The sequence below is a fragment of the Neofelis nebulosa genome, chromosome 17 (genome assembly GCF_028018385.1).
Source record: "Neofelis nebulosa isolate mNeoNeb1 chromosome 17, mNeoNeb1.pri, whole genome shotgun sequence".
NCBI classification, from domain to species: domain Eukaryota; kingdom Metazoa; phylum Chordata; class Mammalia; order Carnivora; family Felidae; genus Neofelis; species Neofelis nebulosa.
The window spans coordinates 15505278-15524759 of NC_080798.1; the positions used below are offsets into that span (position 1 = coordinate 15505278).

Genomic DNA, 19482 nt, shown 5'->3' on the forward strand with positions numbered 1-19482 from the left:
GAGAGCAGAGGGAGAGAAAGAGAGAGAGAGAGAGAGAGAGAGAGAGACTCCCAAACAGATTCCATGCTGAGTGTGGAGCCTGACACAGGGCTCCATCCCACAATCCTCGCATCGTGACCCAAGAGGAAATCAAGAGTTGGACGCTCAACTGACTGAACCACCCAGGCACCCCAGAGATTACTTAAAAAATTTTTTTGAAAATCTAAAACACAAAAAAACAAATAAATAAACATCCAACCATTCGTCCACTCACCGTCACCTAACTCTCCACCTATCCAGCCGTTTGTACATCCATTCATCATCCAACCCTTCACTCAGCCATCTGACCATCCATCCATTCAAACATCTAACCATTTATTTATTCACTCATCCATCTGTCTGTCCATTCAGCCATCCTTACATCCAACTTGCATTCACTCATTCATCTGTTCATCCCTCCAATTGTCTGTGCAATTCTCTGCCTTCCATCACATCCATCCATCCATCCATCTATCCATCTCTCCATGCGCCATTGATCCCTCTGACTAGGCATCGATTTCTTCATTCTCTACTTATCATGTCATCCATCCATATCTTTATGATATATTCTTCTATTCATTTCCAACTATTTGTCTGTTCATTTACCATTTCCTCTCCATCTGTCCACTAACCATCTACCATCCAGCCAATCATCCTCTTACCACCGCACCCTTGCATGGATTTAATCATTTGTTCATTTGTTTACACTTTCATTCACCCATTCATTCATTCCTTTGTCATTTCCTCACTTACTTGTTCACATATCCATTTATTCAGGCATTTCTCCGTGTCTATTCATTTGTTCGTTCATTCATTCATTCTGTTTATTGTCTCATTTATTCCCCTAATCTAGTTCTCAAATGTTGCTGTACATTGCAATCATCTGGAGAGATTTAATTAGAAAAAATTTTTTTAGAGAGGGGGAAGGGGCAGAGCGGGGGGTTGGGGGGGGGAATAGAGGATCCAAAGCGGGCTCCTCGCTGACAGCAGGGAGCCCCATGTGGGGCTCTAACTAACCAAATAAGAGATTATGAAGTTGGATGCTTAGGGCAGCCACTACCCAGGTTGGCATGTCCCAGGGATGGCAGCGGAGGAATAAATCAGTAGCAGAGCCTGGAGGGGCTCAGCAAGAGGGATGGAAGAGCTGGAGAGGTCATGTTTGGTTTTCTATCGCTGCTGCGGCATGTTTGAGGAAATATGGCTACAGACTTGCCAAAGTTCACAAAAGCCATTAATCTATAGATCCAAGAAGTTTAATGACTTGCAAATAGGATAAATACAAAGAGATCCACACCTAGACCCATTATTGTCAAACTGCTGTAAAAAACATAAAAAACAGAGAAAACCTTGAAAGCAGGAAGTGAAGAACAGCTCGTCTTGTACAGCGTTAACAGCAGTACAATTAATAGCTACCTTTTTATAGAAACAATGAAGGTCAGGGGTGCCTGGGTGGCTCAATCAGTTATGCATCTGACCTTGGTTTTGGCCCACGTCATGATCTCACAGTTCATGAGTTCGAGCCTTGCATCAGACTCTGTGCTGACAGCGCAGAGCCAGCTTCGGATCCTCCGCCTCCCTCTCTCTCTGCCCCTCCCCTGCTCTCCCTCTCTCTCTCAAAAATAAATAAGCATTAAGAAAAAAAAAAAAAAGCCAAAAAAAAAAAAAACAAAAAAACCCAAGGTCTTTGGGATCAGAGAAGATCAGAAAGGAGCTGAGCAGTTTCATGACTCAGTCAAGGCGCTAAAAGAAAAAGAAAACTATCAACAAATACTTCTATCTTCAACAAAACTGTATTTCAAAACCGAAAGCAAAATAAGGACAGTCCCAGATAAACGAAAGCTGACAATTCATTGTTAACAGAGCTGCCCTCTAGGGAATGCTAAAGGAAGTCCTTCACACTGAAACTGACATCAGATAGAAACTCAAATCCACGGGGAGAAATGGGCCCCAGAAATTAGAAGTATGTAGACAGATATTTTTTAATGATATAAATATATGTTTTCTGTTTAGTTCTTTTGATTTCTTTTAAAATAGGATTGTATAAAGTGAAGGTGATAATACTAGGTTGTAGGATACATAGCACATCTCTATGTTATGTATATAATAATTATAGCACACAAGGAAGGGGGGGGGATAGGGATGTACGGAGCAATGCTGCTATATTTTACTGGAATTAAATCAGTTTTGGGGCACCTGGGTGGCTCAGTGAATTAAGTGTCCGACTCTTGATTTCAGCTCAGGTCATGATCTCACGGTTTGTGAGTCTGAGCCCTGCGTGGGGCTCCATGCTGTCAACATGGAGCCAGCTTGGGATTCTCTCTCTCCCTCTCTCTGCCTCCTCCCTGCTCACGCTCTCTCTCTTTCTCTCTCTCAAGATAGATAAACTTAAAAAAATCTTTAAAAGAAAAATGAAGTTGACCGTCATAAGTAAAGAGGTACATTGTAATCACTAGAGTGACCACTCAAAAACCAGCTTTCAAAAAATACTGCTAAAAAACCAATAGAGGAATTTAAATGGTCCACTAAGAATTGTTTAACACAAAAGAAGGTAGTGACAGATTAACAGAGAGTAAAAACAGAGAGCAAAAAAGGCAGCCGTAAAGCCAGTTGTATCAATAATTACACCAAGTGTAAATGAAATAAATACTCCTATCAAAGGGCAGAGATTGCACTAACGAATCAAAAAAGCAGCCATTAGGCAATGCGGACATGTAGGAGCCTGGCTGTGTTCCCATAAAACTTGAGTCACGGGGGCGTCTGGGGGGCTCAGTCAATTGAGACTCCGACTTCAGCTCAGGTCATGATCTCATGGTTCGTGAGTTCAAGTCCCTCATCAGGCTCACTGCTGTCAGTGCAGAACCCGCTTCAGATCCTCTGTGTCCCTCTCTCTCTGCCCCTCCCCTGTTCATACTCTCTCTCTCAAAGATAAATAAAACATTACAAAAAAAAAAAAAAACCCTTGAGTTATGGGTACTGAGACTTGAATTCCATATAATGTTTAGTGTTTTAGTGTTTTGAAATATCCTTTCTTTTATGTTTTCACCTATTTAAAAATGTAAAACCTATTCTTAGCCTGTGAGCCATACTCAATCAGGCAATGGGTGAGTTTGGCCACAGCCATAGTTTGGAAAGCTTCTTTCAGATGATTGCAACTCCACATATGTTTGAATGTAACTCCATGGAAGATCAGAGCCACACCACCTAAGTAGGCCACTCCTGGATCCTAACTTCAGAAACTGTGTAAGATCATACAAATTTTATGGTGCTGAGTTACGGGGTAACAGAAGCCTGCTTCTGTTTCTGTGTCTCCCTCTCTCTCTGCCCCTCACCCATTTGCACTCTGTCTCTCTCTGCCTTTCAAAAAAAAAATGAATAAATGTTAAAAAAAATTTTTTTTAATAATAAAAAAAAGAAAGCAAGATCCAAGTATATGCTGTCTATAAAAGACACACTCTGGGGGAGCCTGGGTGGCTCAGTTGGTTGGGCGACTGACTTCAGCTCAGGTCATGATCTCTCAGTTTGTGAGTTCAAGCCCCACATTGAGCTCTGTGCTGACAGTTCAGAGCCTGGAGCCTGCTTCAGATTCTGTGTCTCCCTCTCTCTCTGCTCCTCCCCAATTGCATTCTCTCTCTCTCTCTCTCTCTCAAAAATAAATAAACATTAAAAAAGATTAAAAGAAAAGACACACTTTAGATCTAAGACACCAGTAAGTTGAACGTAAATGGAAGAGAAAAGATATATCATGCCAAGAGTAACCATGAGAGAGTAAGACGGACAGAATTACTCTCAGACACAATAGATGTAAAAGAAATTGTACTAGAGACAAAGAGGGACATTTTGTAGTGATAAAAGGGACAATCCATCAGATACACACACACACACACACACACGTACATGTATAGTAAATATATCATATATATATATATATATATATATATATATATATCAAGTAAAAATGTATATTTACAAGAGATCTCAAAATGCATGACAAATAGACTATTGAACAGCTATTAAGTTGTAGTAACCCTCTTTTAGCAATTGATAGAACAACCAGACAGAAATTAGTAAGGATTGAGACTACATAGACACTATCAATCACTTTACCTAACAGCTAACACTCTGCTTACCAAAAGCAGGACACACACACACACTATTTTCAAGCACGCTTGGAAATTCTCCAGAGAAGACCATAAAATAAGGCCATAAGTCGTAATAAATGTATGCAAATTGAAATCATAGAAAGTATGTTCTCTGACCTTAACGGAATTATGTTGGAAGCCAACCATAAAGAGAAATTTAGGAAATCTCCAAGTATGTAGAAATTAAACACCCTTCTAGGGGCACCTGGGTGGCTCAGTTGGTCGAGCGTCCGACTTCAGCTTGAGTCATGATCTCACAGTTCATGAGTTTGAGCCCCCACATCAGGCTCTCTGTTGTCAGCACAGAGCCCTATTTGGATCCTCTGTCCCCCTCTCTCTCTGCTCCTCCCTGCTCACTCTCTATCTCACAAAAATAATAAACATTAAATAAAAACACCCTTCCAGATGACCCATGTGTCAAAGAAGAAATCAAGAGCTGGGTTGCCTGGTGGGCTCATTCCATAGAGTGTGACTCTTGATCTCGAGGTCATGAGTTTGAACCCCATGTTGGGTGTAGACATGACTTAAAAATAAAATCTTAATGGGGCGCCTGGGTGGCTCAAGTCGGTTGAGTGTCTGACTTCGGCTCAGGTCATGATCTCACCATTCATGGGTTCAAGTCCTGTGTTGGGGTCTGTGCTGACAGCACGGGGCCTGAGGCCTGCTTCGGATTCTGTGTCTCCTCTCTCTCTCCCCCTCCCCACTCTTGCTCTGTCTCTCAAAAATAAATAAATGTTAAAAAATAAAAATAAAAATCGCTAAAAAAAAGAAGAAATCAATAGTTAACATTTTTTTGAATCCTTACTACGTGTTAGTCACTGGGCTAACCATTCTTTCAATCCTTAAAACCACCCACTGAGGCAGAGATTCTGATTTATCTTTTTAAAAGATTCTGATTTATCTTTATTTATTTATTAAGATTATTTTACTATTTTTTTAATGCTTGCTTATTTTTGAGAAACAGAGACATAGCATGAGCAGGGGAGGAGCAGAGAGAGGGAGACAAAGAATCAGAAGCAGACTCCAGGCTCTGAGCTGTCAGCACAGAGCCTGACGCTGGGCTTGAACTCAAGGATTCTGAGATCATGACCTGAGCCAAAGTCGGAGACTCAACCCACTGAGCCACCCAGGTGCCCCAAGCCTCCAACTCTTGATCTCAGTTCAGGTCAAGATCTCAGGGTTTGGGAGTTCCAGCCCCACCTGGGGCTCCATGCTGACAGCCAGGATCCTGCTTGGGATTCTTCCCCTCTCTCTGCTCCTCCCCCACTCATGCTCTCTCTGTTTCTGTCTCTCTCTGTCTCTCTCAAAATAAATAAATAAACTTAAAAAAAAATGGAGTAGACTCTTTTCTGTCTGGCATACAGAATTAAAATATTTTTTTTCCTACTACCCATTCCAGAGTATGTTGACATGTTTCCTGATCACCTTCAAATACTCTATTGTGTATTTTCCACAAACAAGAACATTCTCCTGATTGTCCACTTTAAGGCAAAGGTGAAAATCAAGAAATTAACAGGGATAGATCACTCCCATCTAATCCGGGGACCCCAACCACCTTTTTTTTTTTTTTTTTAATGTTTATTTATTTTTGAGAGATAGAGCACGAACCAGGGAGGGCCAGATAGAGAGGGAGACACAGAATCCGAAGTGGGCTGCAAGCTCCAGGCTCTGAGCAGTCAGGACAGAGCTTGAGGCGGGTGGGGAAGAATTGAACTCCCTGAACTGGGAGATCATGACCTGAGCCCAAGTCAGACACTTAACTACCTGAGCCACTGAGGCACCCCTCGGACCACCTTTGCCAGTTGTGCCAATAACTACAATTTCTCTCCACTGCTATCTGTGGAAATTTACACCCTACCCATGTGTTATCTCTAGAAACACTTTTGTTAATTACAAGTACTTGACATTGGCAAATAAAAATGAATGCTAAGTCACTCAACAATGAGCCCTGGGGAACGAGGGGAATTCAGACTTTCTCGGGTCCACCACTGCAAGAGGGACCCTTCCTTACACCATCCCACCCAGAGAGACAGTCTCAAGGGCTCAGTATGGGGAGGGTGGTTTCCCCGGAAGGATCTCAGGGGCAGAAAATGGGTCCTGAAAAGGCTCAGACCCTACACTCTGCTTCCTGTCAGGTCAGGAACGGTCCTCTGCTTGTGAGGACTGCAAAGCCCACAGCGGCCCAGGGAAAGGGAGGTCTGTCACCTCTGGGGCGGGCTCCAAGCGTGGGACAGCCCGCCTGGGGCGTGGGTGGGGATTGTCCCGGGCTCTGGATCCTAGCCTATCATGCGACCCTGGAGCGCTACCACACGGCGGGGTCCTGCAGAGACGGGTCCTGCAGGGTGGCGACTCAGCCCAAGACCAGAAATGCACCACTGCGGGTGGGGGGTGACTGGGCGTCTGCGTGTGAGCGCCCACTACCCCGACTCCCTGGTTGTCGCCCGGGCAGGGCCAGGGGCACAGGTAGAAAGAAAGGTGGGAAGGGGGCTCGTGAGCGCGCAGAGACCCAGAGGACTGGTCGCGGTGTCCCCCAGCCTCCCCACCGCCCCCCCCCCCCACTCGTCCCCACGCAGCTCCTCCGGGAGGTGCCGGTTCAGTGCGCGTCTGCCCCGGGGACACGGGCGGGAGCCTGTCCCCACTCCGCCACAGCTGGGAGGCCGGCGACGCCCCATCCGCTGCCCCGCCCACCCCGCCCAGGCCCGCTCCCCGCACCCCAGGCGGGAGAGCGGGGATAGAGGTGAGACGAGGAGGGCAGCGGCGCGGGGAGCCCGCACAGGCCCAGGCACCGTCCCCACCATTTCGGGGTCTCAGGGACCAGACGTGCGGGGACTCGTTCGCCCGTTTGCAGACGCAGCGGCTCGGAGCTCCGATGTTCCGCAGAGGGGGCACCGAGGTCAGCTTGAGCCCGCTCCAAACCCCCATCAGCTGTCCCCACCGCTCGACCGCCGGGTCGGGCCGGGCCGTCCCGCAAAGCGCCGCTGGACACCAGCCAACGCCCACCCCCACCCGATCGCGACCCTCCGGAGGCGTCCCGGCCACAGATTGCCCTCCGAGGCCGCGGGGCCCCACTCCCGCCCCGGCCGCCGCATCGCTGTGACCCTTCGTCAGGGTCTTCCCCGCTCTGAACCTGCTCTCCGCGTCCAGACGAAGGACACCCGGGCACAGACGGGGCGCACACACGCGGGCTGAAACTTTATTTGCCCTCCCGCGCCCGGGACCCCGGACCCCGGACCCCCGACCCCCGACCCCGCCGCCCGCCCGGAGGCTCAGAAGATCTTCACCGACTGCAGCTGCAGGTCCCCGCCCACCTCCAGGAGGCGCACGCGCGCCGGCGGGATCCGGTAGCGGAAGTGGTGGTACTCCGAGTCGCCGACCACCGCCTGCGGGGCCGAGGGGGGCGGGGCGTCAGGGGCCGGGGGCCCCGAGTCCCCGGGGGCGAGATGCGCCCCGATGGCCGTACCTCTTGTCGTGGTCCTCACCTGGGCCACCTGTCTGGCGCGGACGCGCGCTTAAGGCGGTGGCTGTTACGGCCCCGCCGGCGGCGTCCACGGCCTCCCTCCGGCCGCTCGCACTGAACGTGGGGAAGGGCCTGGGTGCTGGACGCTGTGCAGCGACCACTCCCCGAGGACACGCGCGTCCCGGCCCAGTCGCCCAGCCATCCTGGCCCCTGCTCCGGGACACCAGGGCCCCGCTTCCCGCTAGGGGCCACCCACCCTCCGGGCGCTGGGCCCTTGCCGCCCGGTCCCTGCCACGGCCACACCCCTGCCTTCGGGCACACGTGGGCTTGCGCCAGGGGAAGAAGAGGGACGGACCGGACGTGGGCCCCGCCTTGGCCGGGCCTTTGCCCCCCACCTCCACCAAGAGCCTTCCTGGCTTGCCTGGACTGCGGGCGGGGCGGGGGTCTGGGCGCCCGCGCCTGTGGGTGGCAGGGACTCACCTTGAACCCTTCTTCGGTGGCGATGAGGAGCACGTCGAAGGGCTGCCCATGCTGGAAGGGAATGCCTGAGCCGCGCTCCTCCCGGCCCCAGGTGCCCTGCTCCAGGCTGTTGAAGACCACCGTGGACTCGTCCAGCCGCGGGTTGAAATGGAGGGCAGCCTCCCCGCCCGGCCCCTCGCCGCACAGCAGGTTCACATAGAACCTGGTAGCGGGGGGAGGGAGGAGAGGATAAAGGTCACAGGCCAAGAAGCACCCTACCAAGATCAGGGACCAATGTACAGGACTCCCCACCGCCAGGCCGTGCCAATTCATAGGCACCGGAGAACGTCCCACGCCACAGGGGGAAGGGTTGTGGGCCGGTGGCCAGGGACCCACCCTCCAGGGCGTCCAAAAGCTCCAGGGACCCTGGACCCGCGTGCACCTAGCGAGGGTCACTATGCTATGGCCCCGGGTGCCCCTCATTTCCAAAGCCTCTAACGTTTGCCGTGGAGTCACGATGCTGACGGCCAGGGTGCTCTCTGTTCCGAGGGCATCCCCGTTGCCAGAGGGCTGGGCACAGCACCGCGGGCCCGCACGTTTGCAGGCACCGCAGATTCCCAGGAAGCCTGCCCTTCCCAGACCCGGAAGTCCTACGACCGACCGCTTCGGCCTCCCAGGTGCCCAGGGCACCTCCAGATCGCAGGACTTCTTTCCAGGGTTCCTGGCATTCAGACTGGGAGCCATAGGACTCTAGATGGGAGCCCTGGGATGGCTCTGGAAGCCCCGGATCCCTAGGGAGACGTAGGGACCCCAGCTACACAGTCACGGGACAAGTAAGCGAAGACTTCAGATTCCAGAAGGTCAGCGATGGCCCGGGGAGTCTAAGACCCTGTGGGCCAAGGTGGCTCTGGTGCCCTCGTGTCTGGGCTGCAAGAAGTCTGAGCCAGCTGAGCCTGGACACCTCCCAGCCTTACCTCTGGGGCCTGGGGTCTCACCTGCCGGCCTTTTCCGGGACGAGGCCGCGAATCCTCATCACGGTGCCCACCCGGATGCCCTCGGGCAGCGACGTCTTGTGGGGCACGTTCTGCAGGTTCAGCGGCGGGGAGTCCGGAGTCCGAGGGAACCAGGGGCGCGGACGAGAGACACACGTGGGTCGGCCCCAGGCAGAAAGCATCCGGGACCCAGATCGGCAGAATCCGTGAGAAGAAAAGGCCCAGAGGCCAAGGAGAGAGAGCCAGAGCCAGACAAAGAGCGGGAGAGCCAACCACGAGGGATCAACGGAGAAGGGGAGAATCCAGAGAGGCAGATGGGAGCATGGGGATGGGTTGGGTCCACCCGGGAGCCACAGCCCAGACCCTTGGTAGCACACCCTGGCACCCACTTTGTCCTTCCCGGCGGGACACCTCAGCCAGGCCCAGCCCCTCCCCGAGTCCGGTGCCGCCTTGGGTCCAAGCCCCCCGGGCCCCGGCGCCCCCCGAAGGCACTCACAGAGCTTCCCGCCATGGCTGGGACGCTGGGGCGACAGGCGTGGCGGTGGGTATGGCTGCTGGGACCTTAAGTAGAAGCAGAAGCAGGGCGTGGCGGCCCCCGCTGACTCACCCCCAGCCATTTCCACACCCGCCGCCCACGACCCTGGCCCTGGGGCCACCCGGCGGCCCAGCGCCTTCTTGTTGGGCCCGGGACTTCCCTCCACTCACTGAGGGTTCCCAGTCCACCGCCCGCCCCCTCCGTTGAGCTAAGAATCCTGAAGACAGCTAAGGACGAACCGCCAAGGACAGAGGGCCCCCAGGGGGCCACCATCCATCCCGGGCCATGTCCCTGCCGCTTGGCACAGAGGAAAGGGTCTTTGCCCATTTTATCTTGGACATCTGGGGCCCCGAGAGGCCCACCCGGGGCTGGAAGCGGGGGCCCCTCTCTCCCAGGCTGGGACCTGCGCCTTGGGCTGAGGACGCGTCCCCCGAAATTCCAGCTCACGCTCCCTCGCGTGACGGTGACCCCGGCAAGGACAACAGAGGTACACGCGGGGCTCCGGGGGGCAGGACGTGTGCCTGATGAGCCGCGTCTCCCGGGGCCTAGAGCAGCGGCTGGTACACGGTCTGGGCTCCTCAAGTGCGCCTGAAAGACGAATAAGGAGTGACACCAGCTCCTGGTCTGAGGCCCTGGGCGCCTGGCGCACACAGGACCTCCCCGGGCGCTCGCCGCTAGCCGAGCGGGGAAGGGGATCACTCACCCCCACTTCACAGACCGGGAAACCGAGGCTCAGACACGGGAGGCCATTTGCCCGAAGGCGCACGGCCGGGCGATCCCTGGGTGAGTGTCTCTCTGCCCTTCTTCAACTCTGGCGAGTTCTGCCTTGTTTCTTCTGTCCCTGGGAATGCCCTGGTGTCTCTCCCTGGCCCTCTGGCTCGGACTCTGTCTCCCTCCCGGGTGGCCCTGTCTGCTTCTCTTCCTCAACGCCAGCCATGTCTCCTTCCTCCTCCCAGAATGGCTGCCGCTCTCCCAGCCAGGTTGGGGTCAGGGGAGGCAGAGGGGGGCCGTCCTGGGACCCAGCCGCGCCCTGACCCAGGGGCAGCGACGTGGGATCCTCCACTCAGGCCCACAGCCCAAGATTCCGTAGTCCAAGATTCCAGAAGAAGAATCCAGGATGGGAAGGGTGGGGTCAGAGGGAGAATGCTGAAAGAAGGTTCTGGAAGGTAAGGAAGAGGCAGGGTGGGGCAGCCACCCTGAGCAGAACCCCCTCCCAGCAGCCCAGCAGGCCTCCTGTCCACCCCCACAACCCCCTCCCAGCCTCCACTCCTGCCCCCCCCCCCCCCGCCCTCCAGGGGGAAGAGGCCTGGGGTAGAGACCAGAATGGAAACTCTGGGTGGAGACAACCAGACTCAGAACCTGATCTGCCACCCGACTGTCCCCCAGGCCTCCCAGACTCTCTCCATCCCCACACCACGTGAGGAACCCCGGGGGTGGCAGGGGGCGGCGCAGTTTGGGGGCCAGGACCTCACATAGGGAGGCCGGACAGCTGCGAGGCGGGTGGGGGTGGCTGCAAGCACCCCAGTGTTCAGAGGAGAAGAGGGAGGCAGAGAGTGGGGCACCCTCTCAGCCAAGGTCCCACAGCAGGGAAGCAGCCCGGGGCTGGGCCGGGGGGGGGGGGGGGGGGGGGCCAGGTGGGGGCAGGGCTGGTCACCAGGACTTCCGGTAGAGAGGACAGGGGGCCCGAGGCCGGGGCACCCACACCCGGGAGCCGGCGTCCCCGAATCGAATCGTGGGCTCCACCTGTCTCGGATCTCAGGTTCGGGGTGTCCCCCTTGGCCGGCTCGCTCTCCACGTGCTCTTGGGGCCCAACGACTCGTCCTTCCCCTGATGTCTTCTCTGGGGCTGGATGTGTCTTCACAAGCCGCCAACCTGCAAGTCCAAACTCGACTGTGACTTCGCTGTGGGCCCAAGTGTCAGCAGTCGATCTGTTATCAGTTGATGGCGGGCTCGTTTCTCAGAAGCCAGGCGCGCGCGCACGCACGTGCCGGAGCCCCATTCTCTGGTGTGGATCATCTCTGCATCCGTTCTGGAATAATACTTTCAGGAGCACTGTTTCCATTCGCAGTGAGTCGTGACCGTGCCTGTGTCTCAGTCCTCGTGCTTTTTCCTGAGCGATGCCTCGCATTCCGAAGACGCGCAGGTTGTAACAGAATGAGGGTAGGATTCGAGAACCGTCCGGACCTGAGCAACCCCCACCCCCACCGAGTTACCCTGAGCCCCAGAGACAGCCAGCCCCCCTCCGCCCGCCCTGCCTGGGACAGCGCTGCCAGTCTGGGCGTCCCGTGGCCACCGTGTCATGTGTCCCGGGAGTGGAGAGGGGCGGCCAGCAGGCTGAGTCGGCGGACCTTCGCCCTCCTGCAGGGAACAACTCTGGTGACTGAAAAGTAACCCCGTGTACCCACCGTGCTTGTGGGCATTGAAACCCCCAGGCTCTCTGCCAGGGTCAGCGTGTTGGGGACTTTGGGCCGGTTTTGTACACGGTGAACATCAGTCCGGGGGCCGCTTTGGTTTCATGTTGTTTTGTGGGAAGATTTTGGTTTTGAGGTGATCTCCACGCCCGGCGTGGGGCTGGAACTCCCCACCCAGAGATCCGGGGTCCCAAGCTTCAGGGAGCCAGCCAGGCGCCCCGCGGGGCTGCTTTGGTTTTGTAAGTGAACCTTCCAAGGAGGAGAAAGACACTGCTCAAATCTGACTCTTTCTTAAGCGGTGAATCCACTGGAAACTTACACTTCTATTTCTGGATGGAATACATTTCCCCAACCCCATCACCGCTGAGGGAAGCATTTTCTGTCATGCTTGCTTCCATTGATAAACTGAGTTCGTTAAACTCTCTTACGTATTTTCAGCCGCATGTGGGATTTACCGTGTTTTTTGTTTTGAAGTTTATTTATTTATTTTGAGAGATGGAGAAAGAGAGAGGGAGGCACGGAGAGAAAGAGGGACACAGTGAATCCCAAGCACTGTCCCTGAGGAGCTCGGTGTGGGGCTGGAACCCATGAACCTTGAGATCGTAACCTGAGCCGAAATCCAGAGTTGGGTGCTTAACTGACTGAGCCAGCCAGGTGCCCCCCACCACGTATTAAATTTGAAGTGTTTCCCATTGTCCACTCAGTTCTTCCAAGTAATAACGGGTCATTTCCAAGTAATAAGGGGTCCGTTTCCACGCCTGAGGTGGGAGTCCAGTGACCTGTTCTTTCCACTTTTCCTTCTTTCCTCCCCTCTCTCCCTTCACCTCCCCTCCCCTCCCCTCCCTTCCCTTTGCTCTCCTTCCTCGGCTGAGGGATTGGGCCATCAGGTGGGGGGACAGGTGCTGCCTCTTGGTGGGGGGAGGGATGGGGCAGGATAGCAGCTGGCCGAGGGGAGGGGACGCTCTTCCAGCTGCTGTCGTGTCAGAGGGAGTGAGTGAGGAGGGCGCTCAGAAGGGGGTGGTCCTCAGGACCTAGAGTGGGGGTGAGGGGAGAGGGGCGGCTGGACCTTGGGAACCCAGCCCCAGCAGGGGAGTCGGTGGCGGTGTCTGTGCTGGGGAGGAAAGGGTCCCTGCAGGAGTGACTGCAGGGTGGGTTTCCACCACAGAAGGCGAGTCTCTTCTGTGACATTCAGAGGGAAGAGTTCTAGTGTGGAAAGGGGAAAATGACCATGAACCTGACTGGTGGTATTTCATGAGGGGTTTTGGAGGGTGGGGGTGGGGTGGGGGGTTTGCGTCTCCTTAACATCTTTTTCATTACGTTAAAATATAAAAATATGGGTGACTCAGTCGGTTGAGCGTCAGACACTTGGTTTCTGTTCAGGTCATATCTAGGGTCATGGGATCGAGCCTCGGTGCTGAGCACGGAGCCTGCTTGAGATGTTCTCTGTCTCTCCCTCTGCCCTCTCCCCTGCTTGTGCGCTCTCTCTAAAGTAAATAAAATAAAATATATACGTGTGGTGTTTAAATGGGTTGTCTCTCGATCAGATGGGGGTCCCCAAACGTGGGTGAGGATCACGTGGAAGCCAGTGGCATGGAGGTGAAAGGATTCACCTGAGGCAGAACAAAGGAGACAGAAGTTTATTGAACAGGCCCCAAGGGAGCAGCGGTCAGGACAGCAGAGGGGAGGCTGTCTGCAAGGAGGCAGTGGGTGGGGGCGTATTTAAAGCAAGAAGGTGAGGAGGTGTGGGGATGGGGACGTGTGGAATTTCCCCTTTTTTTAATTAAAAAATTTTGTTTATATTTTGAGAGAGAGAGAGAATACGCGCGTGCTTGCACATTAGCACGGAGGGGCAGAGAGAGAGGGAGACACAATCTCAAGCAGGCTCCAGGCTCTGAGCTGCCAGCACAGAGCCCTATGTAGGGCTCGAACCCACAAACGAACGGTGAGATCATGACCTGAGCCCAAACCAAGAGTCGGGTGCTGAACCGACTGAGCCCCACCCCCCATTCCCCCCCCTCCCCCCGCGCCGGGCGCCCTACCATGTTAACCATTTTTCCCGTGTCCAGTTCAGTGGCACAAAATACACTTGCACTGTTGTGTAGCCGTCCCCACCATCCGTCTCCAGAACTCTCTTCATCTTGCAAACCTGTAACTGGACCCGCTAAACACTAACTGCCTGCCCCCCCCCACTCTACCCCCCTCCTACTTTGTGTCTCTATGAATTTCACCAGGGGCCAGGTAGGAATGCAGCCTTTGCCCGTCTGTGACTGGTGAGTATTCTACACCCAAAGCGAAAGAAATACGGATGTAGAAACGTGTTTGTTGAAGGGTGCGAAACGTGCCACCCCCAAATATGCCCTTGTAGCATAAGGATTATTTTGAACTAATAGCCCTTGCAAAACAGCGGAAGAAGGGCTTTCTACCCTCCCATTTGCTGCCTGAAAACAGGAGATAAAAACTCTCACGTGACACCTACCGTGTGCCAGTAGGAGAGTGACATTCTCATCCCGAGTTGAGACCCAGAGAATTCGATGCAAACAGGCCCTGTGAAAGTGATTCCAAGCGTCCCGCATAACGGCTGGGTTACTTCTCCACAGTTGCCTCTGTCCTTCAACTTAATATGAAAGCACGTGCGCTCAGCCATCCCCTCGAGGCTTCATTTCCTGCTGAGGGCTCTAGTGTGACGTAAAACTTAGGTAACCTGTCCGCCTGATACATCAGTTCCAGTCTCGGGCCCAGCGGGAACACTCCTTGGAGGGCAGAGGTCCCGTGTTGCCTCCCCTCCGATGGATAGATACGTGTCTGCATTCATACATCCCCTACCTTGTCCCCCTGACAAGGCCTGGGAGCGGAGCCCGTGCCCAGATCTTGGTTCCTAAGGACTGCACCTTTCTCTGCGAAAGAAATGTGTAGAAAAGGCGGTCTCCAAGGCTCAAATGGGAAGGCATGAGATGTGCCAGGGATGAAGTTTTGGGGTGACGGGGGGCTCGTGGGGTCCCGAGCCGACAGCCAAGAAAGAATTCTCGAAGAGGTCTTTGGTGCAAAAAGGTGATTTTATTAAAGCACGGGGACAGGACCCGTGGGCCGCTGCAGATGTGGGGGGGGGGGGTGACTGTTTTACGGGGTGGGGGGCAGGTAGATAAAGTCAAGAGAGTTTCCAAAGAGACTTTCACATGCTTACAGTCTTACTGGAGGCCTACCTATTGTCAATCTAAGGCTGTTTTTCCCTCTAGCAAAGCATTAACATTAAGACAGTAGGAAGTTCAGGGTCCCCTGGGTGGCTCAGTTGGTTAAGCAGCCAGGCTCAAGTCGTGACCTCCGTTCGTGAGTTCAAGCCCTGCGATGGGCTCTATGCTGACAGCTTAGAGCCTGGAGCCTGCTTTGGATTCTGTGTCTTCCTCCCCCATTCCCTCTCTCTCTCTCTCTCTCAAAAATAAACATTAAAAAAACAAAAAAAGACTGTAAGGAGTTCCTGGACTTTAGGCAGGATGGGATTGCCTGTTTCTTATAAACTGGTGGAGACTCTTACCAGTTCAACCGTTTGTTTTTTTGTCCTTTCCTGTTTTTGGGTAGTGGAGGGTGTGCAAGGAATATCACACATATCCCCCCCGGGGGGGGGGGGGCTGTTAACCGGCACCTTGCCCTCAGCTTGCCCCACGGCCCCTCATCGCCTGGAACAGCTTCCTGGGTCGGGAAGGGAGGAAGCGTTCACAGCACTGGGGCTCCTTGGACAGCCCCATGAGTCCATGGGTCCATACTGATGTGGTCTTACTCTGTCGGGGCTGTTATAACAAAAATCCCACCCACCGGCGGCTTACAAACATCAGGAATTTATTTCTCGTGGTTCTGGAGGCTGGGACGTCCACGATCACGGCGCCAGCACATCGGGCGTCTGGTGTGAACCTGATTCCTGGTTCATAGATGGATCCTTCTTGCTCTGTCCTCACATGGCTGCAGGGACAAAGGAGCTCTCTGGGGTCCCTTTAGAAGAACACCAACCCCTGCTCACCAGGGCTCAGCCTCCGTGACCTCATGTTCTCCCAAAGGCCCCATCTCCAAATACCATTCCCCTGGGGACGCGGTTTCACCAAGGGAATCTGGGGGCCACAAACATTCAGTCTATAGCAGATGTGCAGGAGGAAACGATAGAAATGATCAAAGTTTGCTGAAGAACGTGAGCTTTGCAAAATTTCCAAGCGCTTCCCACAAAATGCTTACTGATGACACAGGACAAATGGGTAACTTTACGGTGGGGAGGGGAGGCCAGGGAGGTTCCGCTAGTCACGTGATCCAAGACCACTCACCAGCCATGGGACACGCGAGGGGCCAGGCAGCTGGAGGAGGCAGGCGCTGTTGCTTCTGTGGCTCTTCAGCCAACAGTGCCTAACCTGTAGCTGGCGATGAGGGTACATCCGCCTCCAAGCTTCTCAATTGTCAAGGTCTTGAAACACAATGGAAGTCTGAGGAGCCATTTCAAACCCAAGGCCAAGGAAACCAAGAAAGCCTGACGCCAAATCAAAGCCACGTTCTGATTTCTCCTCTCCAACCCACCCCCCACCCTGGTCCTGAGGACCACCCTCTCCAAGCACCCTCCTCACCCATTCCCTCTGACACCACAGTGGAATCACACCCCCTCATCCCACTAGGGCCACCCAGATCCCCACCCACAAGAAGCAGTGCTGTCCCACCTGAAAGACTCTAGGACCCAATCCTTCAGGTAGGCAAAGGGAGAGGAAGGGAGGCAGGGAAGGGGAAGAGAGGAAGGGAGGGGAAGAGAGGAGAGAGGAGAGGAGTGGAGGGAAAGAGAGGGAAAGGGAGAGGAGGGGAAGGGAGGGGAATGGAAATGAGGAGAGTGGCCAGAGGGGATGGAGGGAAGGGAAGGAAAGGGGAGGGGAGGGGAGGAGAGGGGAGGAGAAAAAAAGGTAGGGGAGGGAGGGGGGGAGAGGAGAAGGAAAGTGGGGCAAGAGAGGAGGGGAAGGTAGGGAGAGAAGGAAGGAGGGAGGGAGGGAGAAGGCAAAGGTGGAAGAGGAGGGAGCAAGTCCCTGCACTGCTAAATCCCATGTGAAGTGAAAAATTACTTATGGCTTAGAAGAATTTATGGACAATGGAAAAACTTAAAACGTAACACAAGCTAAAGTCCCACATGCGGCTGAAAATACGTAAGAGAGTTTAACGAACTCAGTTTATCAATGGAAGCAAGCATGACAGAAAATGCTTCCCTCAGCGGTGATGGGGTTGGGGAAATGTATTCCATCCAGAAATAGAAGTGTAAGTTTCCAGTGGATTCACCACTTAAGAAAGAGTCAGATTTGAGCAGTGTCTTTCTCCTCCTTGGAAGGTTCACTTACAAAACCAAAGCAGCCCCGCGGGGCGCCTGGCTGGCTCCCTGAAGCTTGGGACCCCGGATCTCTGGGTGGGGAGTTCCAGCCCCACGCCGGGCGTGGAGATCACCTCAAAACCAAAATCTTCCCACAAAACAACATGAAACCAAAGCGGCCCCCGGACTGATGTTCACCGTGTACAAAACCGGCCCAAAGTCCCCAACACGCTGACCCTGGCAGAGAGCCTGGGGGTTTCAATGCCCACAAGCACGGTGGGTACACGGGGTTACTTTTCAGTCACCAGAGTTGTTCCCTGCAGGAGGGCGAAGGTCCGCCGACTCAGCCTGCTGGCCGCCCCTCTCCACTCCCGGGACACATGACACGGTGGCCACGGGACGCCCAGACTGGCAGCGCTGTCCCAGGCAGGGCGGGCGGAGGGGGGCTGGCTGTCTCTGGGGCTCAGGGTAACTCGGTGGGGGTGGGGGTTGCTCAGGTCCGGACGGTTCTCGAATCCTACCCTCATTCTGTTACAACCTGCGCGTCTTCGGAATGCGAGGCATCGCTCAGGAAAAAGCACGAGGACTGAGACACAGGCACGGTCACGACTCACTGCGAATGGAAACAGTGCTCCTGAAAGTATTATTCCAGAACGGATGCAGAGATGATCCACACCAGAGAATGGGGCTCCGGCACGTGCGTGCGCGCGCGCCTGGCTTCTGAGAAACGAGCCCGCCATCAACTGATAACAGATCGACTGCTGACACTTGGGCCCACAGCGAAGTCACAGTCGAGTTTGGACTTGCAGGTTGGCGGCTTGTGAAGACACATCCAGCCCCAGAGAAGACATCAGGGGAAGGACGAGTCGTTGGGCCCCAAGAGCACGTGGAGAGCGAGCCGGCCAAGGGGGACACCCCGAACCTGAGATCCGAGACAGGTGGAGCCCACGATTCGATTCGGGGACGCCGGCTCCCGGGTGTGGGTGCCCCGGCCTCGGGCCCCCTGTCCTCTCTACCGGAAGTCCTGGTGACCAGCCCTGCCCCCACCTGGCCCCCCCCCCCCCCCCCCCCCGGCCCAGCCCCGGGCTGCTTCCCTGCTGTGGGACCTTGGCTGAGAGGGTGCCCCACTCTCTGCCTCCCTCTTCTCCTCTGAACACTGGGGTGCTTGCAGCCACCCCCACCCGCCTCGCAGCTGTCCGGCCTCCCTATGTGAGGTCCTGGCCCCCAAACTGCGCCGCCCCCTGCCACCCCCGGGGTTCCTCACGTGGTGTGGGGATGGAGAGAGTCTGGGAGGCCTGGGGGACAGTCGGGTGGCAGATCAGGTTCTGAGTCTGGTTGTCTCCACCCAGAGTTTCCATTCTGGTCTCTACCCCAGGCCTCTTCCCCCTGGAGGGCGGGGGGGGGGGGGGGCAGGAGTGGAGGCTGGGAGGGGGTTGTGGGGGTGGACAGGAGGCCTGCTGGGCTGCTGGGAGGGGGTTCTGCTCAGGGTGGCTGCCCCACCCTGCCTCTTCCTTACCTTCCAGAACCTTCTTTCAGCATTCTCCCTCTGACCCCACCCTTCCCATCCTGGATTCTTCTTCTGGAATCTTGGACTACGGAATCTTGGGCTGTGGGCCTGAGTGGAGGATCCCACGTCGCTGCCCCTGGGTCAGGGCGCGGCTGGGTCCCAGGACGGCCCCCCTCTGCCTCCCCTGACCCCAACCTGGCTGGGAGAGCGGCAGCCATTCTGGGAGGAGGAAGGAGACATGGCTGGCGTTGAGGAAGAGAAGCAGACAGGGCCACCCGGGAGGGAGACAGAGTCCGAGCCAGAGGGCCAGGGAGAGACACCAGGGCATTCCCAGGGACAGAAGAAACAAGGCAGAACTCGCCAGAGTTGAAGAAGGGCAGAGAGACACTCACCCAGGGATCGCCCGGCCGTGCGCCTTCGGGCAAATGGCCTCCCGTGTCTGAGCCTCGGTTTCCCGGTCTGTGAAGTGGGGGTGAGTGATCCCCTTCCCCGCTCGGCTAGCGGCGAGCGCCCGGGGAGGTCCTGTGTGCGCCAGGCGCCCAGGGCCTCAGACCAGGAGCTGGTGTCACTCCTTATTCGTCTTTCAGGCGCACTTGAGGAGCCCAGACCGTGTACCAGCCGCTGCTCTAGGCCCCGGGAGACGCGGC

The 19482-nt window shown here is 55.1% G+C and overlaps 1 protein-coding gene and 2 long non-coding RNA genes across 3 annotated transcripts; 1 reads left to right on the forward strand and 2 right to left on the reverse strand.

Annotated features, from left to right (window-relative positions):
- Positions 1-7321: 7321 nt before the first annotated feature.
- Positions 7322-10129, reverse strand: LOC131499115 (galectin-7-like). Its single transcript, XM_058706866.1, has 5 exons — positions 10004-10129; positions 9562-9626; positions 9069-9157; positions 8095-8296; positions 7322-7537 (listed from the first exon to the last, which is right to left on the reverse strand). The coding sequence occupies exons 2-5, from the start codon at positions 9574-9576 to the stop codon at positions 7424-7426; spliced, it is 420 nt and encodes a 139-aa protein (XP_058562849.1). The 5' UTR covers positions 9577-9626; positions 10004-10129; the 3' UTR covers positions 7322-7423.
- A 499-nt stretch (positions 10130-10628) lies between these two features.
- Positions 10629-13521, forward strand: LOC131499116 (uncharacterized). The gene is made up of 2 exons (XR_009255731.1): positions 10629-10766; positions 11360-13521. It is a non-coding gene; the product is annotated as an uncharacterized LOC131499116 (long non-coding RNA).
- Positions 13522-15045: 1524 nt separating this feature from the next.
- LOC131499089 (uncharacterized) lies at positions 15046-18982 on the reverse strand. Its single transcript, XR_009255718.1, has 3 exons — positions 18845-18982; positions 16316-18250; positions 15046-15962 (listed from the first exon to the last, which is right to left on the reverse strand). It is a non-coding gene; the product is annotated as an uncharacterized LOC131499089 (long non-coding RNA).
- Positions 18983-19482: the final 500 nt, after the last annotated feature.